Genomic DNA, 13,150 nt, shown 5'->3' on the forward strand with positions numbered 1-13,150 from the left:
AAAATAAATTGGTACTTATCAAAATCATAAGCCCAATTCTCACACATGAAAAAAAGAGCCGAAAGCTAATGAACTCTACATATAGGTGCTGTAGAATCAATACTGTATTTAAATTTTAAATAAGGGTTGCAGCTGCTTCTGATTTGCACCCAAAATGGCATCATCCTAGACAAACACAGTTCATGGAGGATTAAAATTTTAACAAGCTCTTACACTCACGCAGATACTATAGTATAATTATATTTGGTTTCCTGTGGTATAAAAGTTGAATTTTAAGATAACTCAATTTTTTACCTATTTACAGTACAAAACAATCTAAGTGTTCCTACAATTAGAAGTCCAGAATAAAATAACTACTAAAGCAGAGAGGGGACTAATTTGTACTAAGTAGTTCCCATGTGCCAGGCACTATGCATACTGCTTTGTTGTCATGGAGTATTAACTGTGTGATGTGCCTACCACAGCGACGGGCAAGCCCTTGAAGAGATAAGGGCAAGCCCTTGAAGCCCTTTCTCCTCTAAGCAACCTGGTGAGTTTGTAGTATTATTATACATTTTAAATGTTATAACAACTGAGGCCTATCGAGATAAAGCAATTTTGAAGACTAAACAGGCTGAAATCACAATGCTGACAATGAACCCAGGACTGTTTCCAAAGGCTCCTTCTACTGCATCAACTGCCATGTATCTTATGGAGCTAACTGACCTATCCCCCCACGTTCATTGGGAACATCACAAAGCATGCTTCAAAAATCCAGTTCTGGTGTAGTATCTTGTTCATGGTAATTGGTTGACTAACTTGTTGAATAAATGGGAAAACAGATATTTATATATCACATGTATAGGTGTGTACACCTGTGTATACACATGTGATCATCTTCCTTTTTTCATAATCCCTGTGATTAGAAAAAGAGTAGGGGTCAAAGTTTAGAAATTGTTTTCTATACAATAATAGCCATTATGTCTATTTTACTGGCAAAAAATTCTGACAGAGAAATTAAGAAATTTCTAGGTCCACACTGCAGATAAGCAAAGGAGAGACCAACTCCAGACTCTCCAGCTTGCAGCACTCGCATCTGTAATATTTCTGAGTCAAAAATCACTTGAATTAAGATGGTATAAACCTTTAACTCGCTTGTTAGAGTATGCAGCCCACTCTTTAAAAAGTAGTTTCATGCCATTTAACTTTACAAGTGTGAAACTCTGAACCACGATGGTTCACAGGAATGCATTTTGAGAAGTTAAACATACTTAACCTACAGAAGATGCTCTCTTTGTCAAACAGCCTGAATCACTGAAGAACAGGAAAGTTTTTCAGGAAAGAAGAATAGGAAAGTGTATGAGAACACTCCCTCCTGAAGAAGTTGGCTGAATATTTGGTTTCCAGCAACCAGTATAGGTTTTTGGTGAACGCTAAGAAGGCATTCATCTTCCGAAGTGGGCCCTGCCTCTCTGTCGTCCCAGAGTTTTGTTTTGTTTTTTTTAATTTTAAAGATTTTATTTATTTACTCATGAGAGACACACACACACAGAAGAGAGAGAGAGAGAGAGAGATGGGGGGGGGGCAGAGACACAGGCAGAGGGAGAAGCAAGCTCCATGCTGGGAGCCCAACGTGGGACACGATCCTGGGTCTCCAGGATCAGGCCCTGGGCTGAAGGCAGATGCTTAACCTCTGAGCCATCCATTAACCATTTAATGATTAAAGATCCATTTTTAGAAAAATGCCTGATTACGCTTGTGGCCCCTTAGCTCCACTGCTGAGTCTCTATTGGGCAGCAAGAGGCTAATAACTGGTTTCCAGTCATTTGTTTTTGATCTTCCTCTCCAACAAGGACAAGCTTAAGGGTCTCCCTTCTCATGAAATATTCTCTGACTTCCCTGTCTTCATCGATTCTCTCCTTTTCTGACCTCGAGTGCCATTTATAGTTGGTACCACCTTATCTGGTGTGGAGCTGTGTGTTTCTGTTACTGCCATTATATTTGTGTTAATGCTGGCTCCCCAGAACGCATTTACAGTCCTTGGGAGCAAGGCCTATGGCTTATGCTTATTTTGTGCTCTTTTAATATATGTCAAAGGACGATGCACACTGTAGCTAGAACTGAAGATAAGTCTTGCTTGACTGGGCTGGGCCGGAAGACAGTGTAGGCCTTTCTCTCGAGTTCATTGCCAGGGACAACTAAGTGGCATTTGTCTTTAGATAAATGCCCCACCTCAGTACTAGTCTGGATAACTCTAAGTTGCAACTGCAAATGCTATTTTCAGAAAGAATTGGCTTGTGTCGGGAAGATAATAAAGCTCCTTTTAGCTATGTGTGGAATAGGTCTTTTATTAAACTTCAGCCTGTGAAGAAGCAAATTCAGTTTCTTAAATATTTCCTTGAAGTGAGAGGGTTAAAAAAAAATTCATAGAGCATCTTAAAAATTGAGGGTCTATCACGTGCTTGTGTAGGTGTGTCTATAGGTGAGTGGCGTGCGCAGGTAGTTGCTACACATACAAAATGTTTCACTTAGAAAGACTTTTTAAAAAGGTGACCTCTGATCTGCAGTACTAATCATCTGATCTGCTGCACTAAGCATTTAGAAACACTAAGGTCAATTCTCTTCTTCAAAGTATAGAAACAAAGGGAAGATAGCCTCTTCCCTTTTCATATTTTGACTAATAGAAGAAAAACTCAATCCTTTTCTAGATTTCAGGCAGCCAAGGAGGGATGGGAGAAACCACCCTAACTCCCTGTGGAAAAAAATGTGCTTCTGTGGCAGGGAGCCACAGGGGGAGCCCTGTAAAGGGAACCACTCATGTGTGCAAGCGCCAGCCCCTTCCAATTTCAGGGATGTGCTCCAAAATTCTGCAGGAAAGAAGCAGCTCAGACCCAGAGCTACCAATTTCAGAATGCTGTTCTCTTGCCATGGCAGGAATCTGAATAGCATACATAGTGCCCCATGTCAGCAGGAAACTCAACCTACACGCGTGCCCATATGCAGTACTCGCCCTTGTTGTCTCACAAATGATCTCTGAAGTTTATACATGAAAATATATGTAAACTGTGCCCTGAAAGCATCAAGCTCTAAGTGTGAGCTTCAGTCAAAAAGACAAACTAGATTTGTTAATTTGCTTTCTTCAGCATCACACAGAGTTACTCAAAGGTAACTATCGATGACTGTGTATTATGATAGTGAGATAAAGTATTGATAATCAGACCAACTTAAAAAAGCGTTTACGTTAAAAAAAAATCAACTCATTCAGGAATGAATAATTGTTACTGCTTTCTTTTGAATTAGCTGGATCCTATTATTCTTCTTCTAGCTGTGGTCTGAGGCACGTGCTATTTTAGAAACTCCACAAGGTAAGAGGGAGGTCCCAAGAAATTGGGGCTCCCGATCTTCCTTCTCAAATTTTAACCACAACAGTGCAGCGTTGCTGGTATAGTGGTGAGCAGAGCTGCCCATCAAATATTAACCAGAATAGCCACCCTTTTATCTGCTCAAGATATAGTGTCCCTAATAAGATTTTGTTTGAATAAAGGAATCTACTCCTATAATAAAAAATCTGAAAGTAATTTTTCTACATAATCAACTCCATAGAAATGAAAAATATGATTTTGAAAAGTTATATGAAGCAATATTATATGAATATTGCCTTTTATAAAATGACTGTGCATGCAATGAGACATTTGCCTAAATGTCTATCTCCTTTTCTCAGAACCAATGTCTCTTAATCCTCATCCTCTCCTCAACACCTTTAGCTTTGTGTGCATTTCTCCAAAGTACAAAAAAAAACAAAAAAATACAGGAGGAATTAATCATCTGAGAGTTAGTTCTCAATGATGAAAGCAATAAGGTACCATAATTTTCAATACAGAAACTGAGTAAAATGAATTCTAAGGTAGAGGCCAAAATTCTCTTGCTCAAAATCTCATTAATCTTTAATACCATTGCATTAATAATTTTATCAATATCTTAATATTTGTATCATTTTTTAAAATCTTGGCTTTACACCTGCCTATACTTAGATAAAAATGATAAAACTAGCAAAAAAAAAAAAAAAAAAGAATACTTGACAAAACAAATAACATCCAGTTGGCCTGACAAGTGGTATGTAGTACACATGAACTTGTTTTAAAAAAAAAACAACTAATAAGCCATCTATTTTAAGGTTATAACTATGAGCATTTGCATAATAGTGCTTGCACTTAATATCTGTACATTTCCCAATAATTCCTTGGTTCAAAGATAACAGCATACCAGTTTTTAAATTCATTCAGTTATGTCACACCAACTTGTGACATTTCAGATGATTTAGAGGAGTGTTCTTAAAAAAAAAAAAAAAGTACAGAATTGAAGAAACTCCTCCCACACCATTAAATCCTGTAGACTTCATACATGTTCACAAAGAAAACCTTTCAATAATTTTTCAAAATGCAGGTGTGCAAATTACTCCTGAAGTAGACAGGAGTCATGTTTTCAGTATCCCCTGAACCACTGTTAAACACACCCCATAGCGTTTTTCAGCTCATAAAACTTTTATGAGCTGAAAAGTTCCTTCAGATTTTTTTTAACTGCTAACTACAGTTGCCCTCCAGCAACAGCACCTTAAGTTGCTATTAAGATCCATTTCAGCAAATATAACATAAACGTATCTTGAGTAGCATGTTTTGTTTCATAGTAGTTAAAAGAAAGAAAAAACAATCAAGATTTATATGACTTGCTGAGCTCAGCAAAAAATTATGAATGCCTTGGTTTAGTGTAGCATGGGTGGCATTTTTGCTTACTTGGACATACAATACAGGTAGAGGTTGGTTCTGTGTTTTTGAATAGATTTATATAAGTTCTTACATGAACCAAGGATTTTCCAATCTGGAAAAATGTGCCCTGATACATAAAGAAGTTGGTTTCCAGGCACACATGTATTTTCCTTATTAAGGTACACCTGCCTTAGAACCCATTAACTTAACATCTGCTTTAAGGTTTTCCCTTGCCAAAGTTCAAGATGCTTGAAAAATTAAATTTCGCATAGAAAACAAGTAAAATTACTAAGAGTAAGCAGTTGGATCTGAGTGAACTTCATCTTATCAAGACAATAAAAAATGCTTTTAGTCTTAAGGAGAATGACATATGTAAAGTATACAAAAATGAGAGTGAAAGGGTGGGGAGGACTAGATAGAAACAGGCTATAGCTCTACCCTGCGACATCCCCCACCGCCCAACCACACCAGCACTGGAATCTTGGCCTGATGGAGATACTCAACCATTCCCTTTCCACAGAGTTTTTGGACCTATTGCTATCAACGCTGAAGAAAAACTGGCTTGAAAGCAAATCACAGCCCCATGTTTTAAAAGTGGAAGAAGGAAGAGGACACACTGAGGCATGTCTCTCAGCCCCAGCTGAATTAAGTTAACAACTTGAATATAAACACACACCTTTGTATAAGTGGTTTCTGAGTCAGGTTACTCAGACCCTCTGTTTTGAGTCACCATTTACAAAACTTCAATTTTTTTTTTTTTTTTCTGATGACTGTCAGTGCTTCCAGGGCGATCAAGTTTCAGATTTTCTATTTTGTAATTTGATCACCCTAATCTTATCAGTTTCCCATTTGGAAGAGTTTTTAAGTAGAGTAGTTTTTCCTGTTTTCTATACTCTGAGTCAACTTAGCATCCACACTAACATGAGAGTCATCTAAATTGGGAAAAACTTCTGCATAGTCAATCACTCAAGCACTTTTAAAATTTCTCAAATTAACCACTAGTAGTAATTCCTTTTCAGTTCTGTTTTTTTTTTTTTTTTCATAGTAATATCGTCTCGTTACTTTTCCAACCCTACTAACAGCAATCCTCATTTTCACTACTTGGCAATTCATCTTCTCTCTCTGAGCCCAGTTTCAAGAGGTGGAAAAGGACTGTTAAGAAACAGGAAGCATGATATAGTTTCCAAGAAGCAGCATCATTAGCAGAACAATGATGTCCAAGCCTGGCCTCTTTCAACCCTTCTAAAGGTGGAGATTAACTGCAGTACTCTGGGAATGTATTTTTTTCTAGTCACTGCTCCACAAGAGCTTTTACACCGAGCATTCTGGATACTTAAGTGTAAAGTTTCCACCCACAACACCAGAAGCCAGCTGACCCGACAATGGAACTACCTGTTTGTTCCCAACAGGTGCATTCCTGAGCACTCTAATGAGGATAGCATCACTCTTAAGAAAATGACACCCTGAGGGGACTATCCCAACAGTAAGAGAGAAAACATGCTTTAAAAAAAAAGATAAGAAAAGAAAAAAAAAATCTTCTAGCCCACCCTTTCAGAGCCCAGCCAAGGAAAAAAAGAACTATTTATTATTTCAATTCACGTATTTAAACTAGAATACAGCAACTTCATTAAAATCAGTGATCTTAACTTCTAAATTAAAAAGATACAAACCTGAATTGATCTACTAAACTGTATACACTATGTTCTCATTTCAGCTTACCAAAGTCAAAAGGTGGTGTGGTCTGACCTTTAGGAAGGAATAAGTCATGTTCAATAATGAAAATTCAAGTATTAGTCAATGTAAAGAAACAGTTTTTGAGACTTTTGCTGGAGAGAAAAAGAAAATATTTGGGCCGAATAGAAGGCATCAGAAAAATTCCTAGAGATGAAACAATGAAATCACAAAGTAAATAACATTACAGCCTGGTTTTTAGGGAACAGAGGTAATGATGACATACCCATCTCTGAAATTATATGTGGTGCAATGAATTCTAGCATTTCCTAGAACTGAGCTAGATTATATTTGTTCTAAATATTTAAAGCCTCATTAAAATACCCCAGGACAACAGCTTAACAGTATGTTGAACCTGCATTGAAAGAACATTTCAACTACGGACCTGGGACCCACCCCACAAGCTATTCAACAAACCTATAAAATCCCAGGAGAGAAAAACCACGGCAAACCTTTAGACGTCTTCCTAAAGCCCTAGAGATGTGCAATACGGTTTTAGCTGTCCACGATGTAAGTGCTGAAGGTTAATAGTTAAAGACCAATGGAATGTTAACACAGTCTAGTACTACGCTTGAGTAGTGATGCATGGAAAGACACTGAAATTAAAACACTTTGTTCTGCATGTTCTGAAGTGATGTAACAGTGATGATTGGTTATATTAGATGACAAAGCAGGGCTTCTTAGGGCTTTTAACATACAATCGTATCTAACATTCTTCCAAATAACATATTCTTCCAATTCTTGTAAAAATATACGAAGCTAAAATACAGAATTTTGTCACACTCCAGTTATCTTCTAATGGCAGCATTTGGTATGTTGATTTTTTTTTTCCAAAAGTAATTTTCAAGATAAAATGCTGATTGCCTTGACTTGTATGTCTAGAAAGCAAAGACTTACCTGTCTTGTTTTCTCTGACCTCAATAACAAAAACATTTATGTCAGGGCGGAATTTTGTCCCTGCTGGGGGTTCTGGAGTGGAAAATGCCTGAGGTCCCAAGGCCTCTTGGCCTTCCACAGTGGGTGGTCTTGCTGGCTGTGTAGCAGATGGAGTACTTGAAGTTGTGAAATACTCTCTATCGATATCCGTTTCTGTTTCCTTTCCCACGACATCCTCAAGGGTGGTGGGAGGAACACGGGATGTTGATTCTCCGATGATTACCATGTCACTGGTTGTTTCTTCTCCAGGCTCCCTGTCAATCAAAGGTGGTTTCTCAGTGGGTGCTGAGGATGGCTTGGATGCTGAAGTTGTGTGGAGTCTTTCTACTGAGCTGAAGGCAGCTGTGAAATCACTTGGAACTGTGGCTTTAGCTGTTGAAAATTCTGGGAGTTCTGTGGCTATGGGCCTTTCGAATAATCCTGAGCCTAAATCAGTATAATCTAGGGATGTTTTCTCTCTTTTCTCAGTAGTGGTTTCCTCTGTTAGTTGGGTAACGTGGGTGCTGTAAGGTGATACAAATCCCCCTGGACTAGCACTTTCTGTTTCATGCTTCTGTTCAGGTTCTGGACTTAAAGACACTGTTGGCCCTATGCTTGGTGTTCGCGTTACCATTTCATCTGTTTCTGCTTTGTGCTCAGTGACAGCACCAGGTGGATGAGACATAGCGTGCTCAATTTTTCCAACTGGCGTTGTTTCTAAACCTGGGGCTCTCTCTGAAGCTGTCACCAACCTGTCTTCAGAGACTGTATACGCTGTCCTGTCACTCTCCTCTTTACCCATGGGTGTTGCTGCCTCCTTGGCGGTGGCAGCTGTAGAACTGAGGGCAGGAACTGGTTTCTCTGTAGTCTGTTCTTTCCAAGGGAATTCTTCCAGACTTGTTCCCTGTGTAGCTTCTGTCGCTGTTCTTATACTTTCAGGGAAAAGAGTTGCTTCAAGCTGAGTCTGATTAATGACACGTATGTCTTGAGAGGGCTCACCTAGAACTTCATCTTCTGGTGGAACGGAAGGTACCAACACTCCCCATTCGGTCTTGGGAATTACAGACAGAGGAATAGTATGGGAACTGTCTACATAAGTTGTAGGTTCTTGGGTGCTACTATAATTAACAAATGCCAATCCTTCCACATCTGAAGTGTGTACAAATTGGGAGATAGTAGATACTGGCTCAGAGACATCCATAGCTTCTTCATCCAAAGCACTTCCTTCTGTGGTGGCATATATAACTTGGCCTTCCACACTTGTGACAGGTGGAACTCTTTCCTCAGGTGTAGAATCTCTCAAAGTTGGCTTTTCTGAAATACCAATTAATGTAGTTGGCTGAAATCCAACTGTGAACTTCCCATGGTCTGTGGAGTCTTCCTCAGTGAACTCCTCTAATGGCTTTTGAGTACTATCTGGGACAAGAGTAAACTCATCCCCTACATCTTCAGTGAAACTTGGGATCTCTTTATCCTTCCCACTCACTTCTGTAGTGGTGAGTAAGGCAGGGGGCAATTTTGGAGGGCCTGCATCTTCTGTGGACTCTAAAGGCTTTACTGTTGTATCATCTTCATCCCATGCCCATTTTGATACAGTGACCACCTCCACACTTACAGTGCTGTGGCTCAAAGGCACTGTTGTAACACCCTCATCATACTTCGTAGTATCTTGATAGCCATCGGTTTCTAATTCAGCCGGTGTTGTTGTTAAGTCTTCCTCTATATCTCTTGCCTCTGTTGGCACTACGCTTAACTTGGCCGTCGTTGGTGTTGGGGAATCAAAAGATTTGGTCATTTCCACTGAAGACTCTGTAAGATGAATTTCCTCTGATGAAGCTGTAGAGAACTTCATTCCAGAGAAGCCTTCTTCCTCTATTTTTCCTATAAATGGGTCTTTGGTGATCTTTTCCTGTATCTCATCATCGGTATAAGTGTCTGTTCTCATCTCTGGACTTAATGTTTCTGTTCTTTCTCTTCCTTGCGCCATTTCTGTTCGTGGAGAGGGATAAATAACTGTGGGTATTCCCTCAACTAATTTCTTATCACCAGAATAAGGAAACAATTCTACTTCTGTATGATGCTGTGACGGGAAAGGTGTAGTGGACGCATAAGGGCCAAAAACATCTTCAGTTTTCCTCCCATTAGTTTGTCTCTCTTCCCAGGTGTCTGTGGATGATCCATCACTGTCAGGCACAGTTACAGGTGAAAGAATTGTTGATGCTGAGACTTGCTCCCTGTCCTCTGGTGGAGTGGAGGCGGTATCTTCTGAAGTCTTTGACACTGTCACGACTTCAGGTACTTGGCTAAAGGCCAAGGTGCTCTGAGTAGATCTAACTGTAACTGTGCTGTCTTCACTGTCATCTTCTCCCAACGTGAATCCATAGCGGCTTGTGGTCACAGATTCAGAAACAGTGATTACTGTTTTCTTTTCAGTTTTGGATTCCAGGGTCATTGTTGTAGACACAAATGGTGTTTCAGTTATAGACAATTCCTTGGAAGGAACGTGCTTGAAGACTTCCATAGATGTTACCAAGGGACCCACTTCTATTTGTTCAACTTGTGTAACTGATTCTTGTGTTTGTATGTCTTCCCAGACATCATCCCATGACTCTGTAGCATGATGGGAGACAACAGTTGTACTCTGGGGCACTTCTTTCTGAATTTCAGGTATGTCTGCCTTTCCAAGTGGTCCTGAACCAGAAGGTGAGTAGTAGTCCATATCCCCAGGCTTCATGGTACTACCAGCAGGGGTGGACGATTCAGTGGCTACTCCATGTGTGATAGCTTGAGCCTGAACTGTGGTTTTCTGCTCAAAATTGACTATATTTCCTACAGGAGGGAACTTGGTTGTAATGATAGGTAATTCGGTGATTAGAGGGATGACTGGTGTTGTTCTGTCGGGTACCATGTGTAGTTCTTCAGAAAAACTGGATGATGCAGTTTCTGCAAGGATATTCAGTTCGATGGTTGTAGCCTCTGATATATTCTGTTTAGCTAGAAAAATAATTTCAAAGAGTTGATTAGACAAGTCACTAATAAAAAGTTGTACGTCCAGTGTTTGTTAAGTGCTGCTGTGAATTTTGGGGTGACCCAGAAGTGTTTTGTGATGAAGGGTGTCTAGAAACTAATTAAATTAATGCAAAAGCAGACAATCGAACATTTCACGGTCAGACTGATCACTCGTTTTGTATTGTAAGGGTTATCACTGCTTTTACCCATTAGGATGGATGACTACTTTTGGTTAAGGAAAACGAATATTTTCGTTTTGTTTTAAGATAAGGAAAAGTCCAAAACAATATAAATGCAGAGTTTGGAAACAGGAGGTAGGTTACTTATCAGAAACTCCAGCAGCAGCTTGAAGCCTAGTAGGAAAACATGGTAAGGCTATTCTGAAGGCTTCTTCTGTACCCTGCCTCTAGCTTTCTCCGTCCTTCTCAAGCTGCACTGTGTCTCAGGGGAGAGGGAGGGCCTCAGATTGCAAAACAACAAAAAAGCCACATCAAATGTGCCCGAATTACATATCAACTATTACATTGTCCATAATGCAGAGGGTTTCATAAAAACAGGATATTAAACCTTTTAATACCACTCTTCTCTTGGTTCCAGGTGTTGGGACGTTTGTCTTCATCTTCGTTTCAACTCTGTAGTGTAGCCTTGGGTTTCTAACAAACAATAAGACGTTTCTGGCAGAGGCTGTTTGGCACTTGTAATAGTTCTACGTTTTGTTCTATGTTCTACACACTATGTTTGCAACTCTTACAAGGGTCCTGGTTCCAGGCTTACTTTAGCATGAAACGCAAAAGTAGAACAGGAAGTAAAGTACCCACATGATGTATTTTCAGTCTCTAATTACAAATCACTGGAAACAACTCTGAGCATCAGAAAGAATGGGCTCAGGCAATAAAAAGTAACATGTCATCAAAAAATGCTACATTATAATGCCTCCAGATTTACAGAGAATGGCCAGGCCTTTTTAAAGAAATTCAAATTGAGTATAAAAGTGACAGTGTATATAGACAAGATTCCTTTTCAACGCAGGGAAAATGCAGCAGGACACAAAGATTTTGTTTGTTAAGAAAAAAATAGATTTTTCAAAAGACAGAAACTAGTCACCACTAAACACAGAAGGAGCTGTTCTAAGGAAACCTGTCGGCATTGTCTTGCCACATCCTGTATGACTTAAAACTAGCTAAATGCGTGATCTCCCTGATACGAGCTGTAAGATCTGTGGTATCTGTAATATCCGTGTCCAGCTCCCAATGGTCCCAAAACAGGAGTCCTTGGAAAACTAAACTGGCTTCTTTGAACTCCCTCTACTCTGTCAAAATGTAATGATATTAGGCCAGTGAAACTGCTGTGTACAAGAATCATAAACATATGTCGTTACGTATTGGGCCAAACCCACAGAATGTGCAACACAAAGGATGAACCTTTATGTAAACTATGAACTTTGATTATGGTACGTCCACATGCGTTCATCAATTGCAACAAACGTACCACTTTGGTGGGCAGTGCTGATAACGGGGGAGGCTATACATGAGAGGGGGCAGGGGTACATAGGAAATTGCTGCACTTTCCCGTAATTTTACTGTGACCCTAAAACTGGTCTAAAAACTAAAGTCTACCAAAAACCTTTGAGGCTGAAGCAATGTGCTTTTGTTATAAATCAGACTTGAGTTGTAACAGGTTCTTTATTTTTGTCTGGGATGAGCTCTTGTTAGCTGTGGTCATTCCCCAGATTATTCTAAAGCCCAGATTCACTAATTTTATAATGAAAACTTGGTGGCCATTTACATTATGGTAACATTTAAATATTCTTCAAAGTCTGTCACTATTTGCCTATTACTATCTTATGCTGGAACAAAATTAAGAAAGAATAATTGGATTCTTTGAAGACATTAAATAATTCTTTTTCTCCTTGTAAGAAAAGCTTTTCCTATATTTATTTCCTGGAGGAAGATTGGGTCTATTTTGATTGACATGAACAACTTAAGAAGCCAAAATGTGGTTGACTATCTTTTAATTCAATTCTCTATCCTCTGAAATTCCATAGCTGTTACCTCATTTCACTGCCAAATATCATGTTTGTCTTATAACAGCTTTCTTTGGGGGAAACAGTAAAATGTACATTCAAAGAAAGTTCCCATGGAACCTAACATAATCACTTATCACACTGCATATTAGAGAAAAATTAATCACATTATTGTTAATAACAGTAAAAGAGCTTATTTTACTTTTTTCCTCTGAGTATTTCTTTCCATGGCTGATGAAATTAACTTAAAAGGAGATGATATTGGCATTAGGGCCCAACAGAAGGCTTAGGGATCGGGTTGTCCCATGTTCTAACCCAAGTTCTGGGCTAGCAGCTTTCTACAATGCAATGGAAATACTTTTATAGTGTTTTAAAAATGAAGGATTCAGATTTTAAAAACTGAATTGTACGTCATTGCCAATTATTACCGTACCATTTGTGTTGCCTTCCTCCAGTCCTGGAGCATAATAAATTGACAGCGATATGTCTCAGAGAATCTCCCTTACAAAGCCAGGATTTACGTGACTTTGTTTTCAAAAACAAGGCTTTTTGATCATTTTAGAGCTCTGTTTAAAAATCTGCTTATAATTAAGTTAATTAATTCTACTATTTGGAATAGAGAACCTCAGACTTCCTTTGGGGTTGGGTGGCTTTTTCGTCAACTTAACAGCTGATTTCCATCATAACTCAGAGTATCTGATCATTTGTGCCATTTGTTTCAACCATTCCA

At 39.0% G+C, this 13,150-nt stretch overlaps 1 protein-coding gene across 7 annotated transcripts in view; it reads right to left on the reverse strand.

The window, feature by feature from the left end:
* VCAN (versican) overlaps nucleotides 1-13,150 on the reverse strand; it is a 111,897-nt gene that overhangs the window by 54,880 nt on the left and 43,867 nt on the right. For 4 of the 7 annotated variants that reach the window (XM_072736869.1, XM_072736868.1, XM_025992937.2 and 1 more), the window contains exon 7: nucleotides 7,371-10,382. The exons of the other annotated variants lie outside the window; for them this stretch is intronic. In XM_072736869.1, coding sequence (XP_072592970.1) covers nucleotides 7,371-10,382 — 3,012 coding nt within the window. The remainder of the gene's footprint in view (nucleotides 1-7,370; nucleotides 10,383-13,150) is intronic. 7 annotated transcript variants of the gene reach the window in all.

Source organism: Vulpes vulpes, chromosome 14 (assembly GCF_048418805.1).
Source record: "Vulpes vulpes isolate BD-2025 chromosome 14, VulVul3, whole genome shotgun sequence".
NCBI lineage: Eukaryota > Metazoa > Chordata > Mammalia > Carnivora > Canidae > Vulpes > Vulpes vulpes.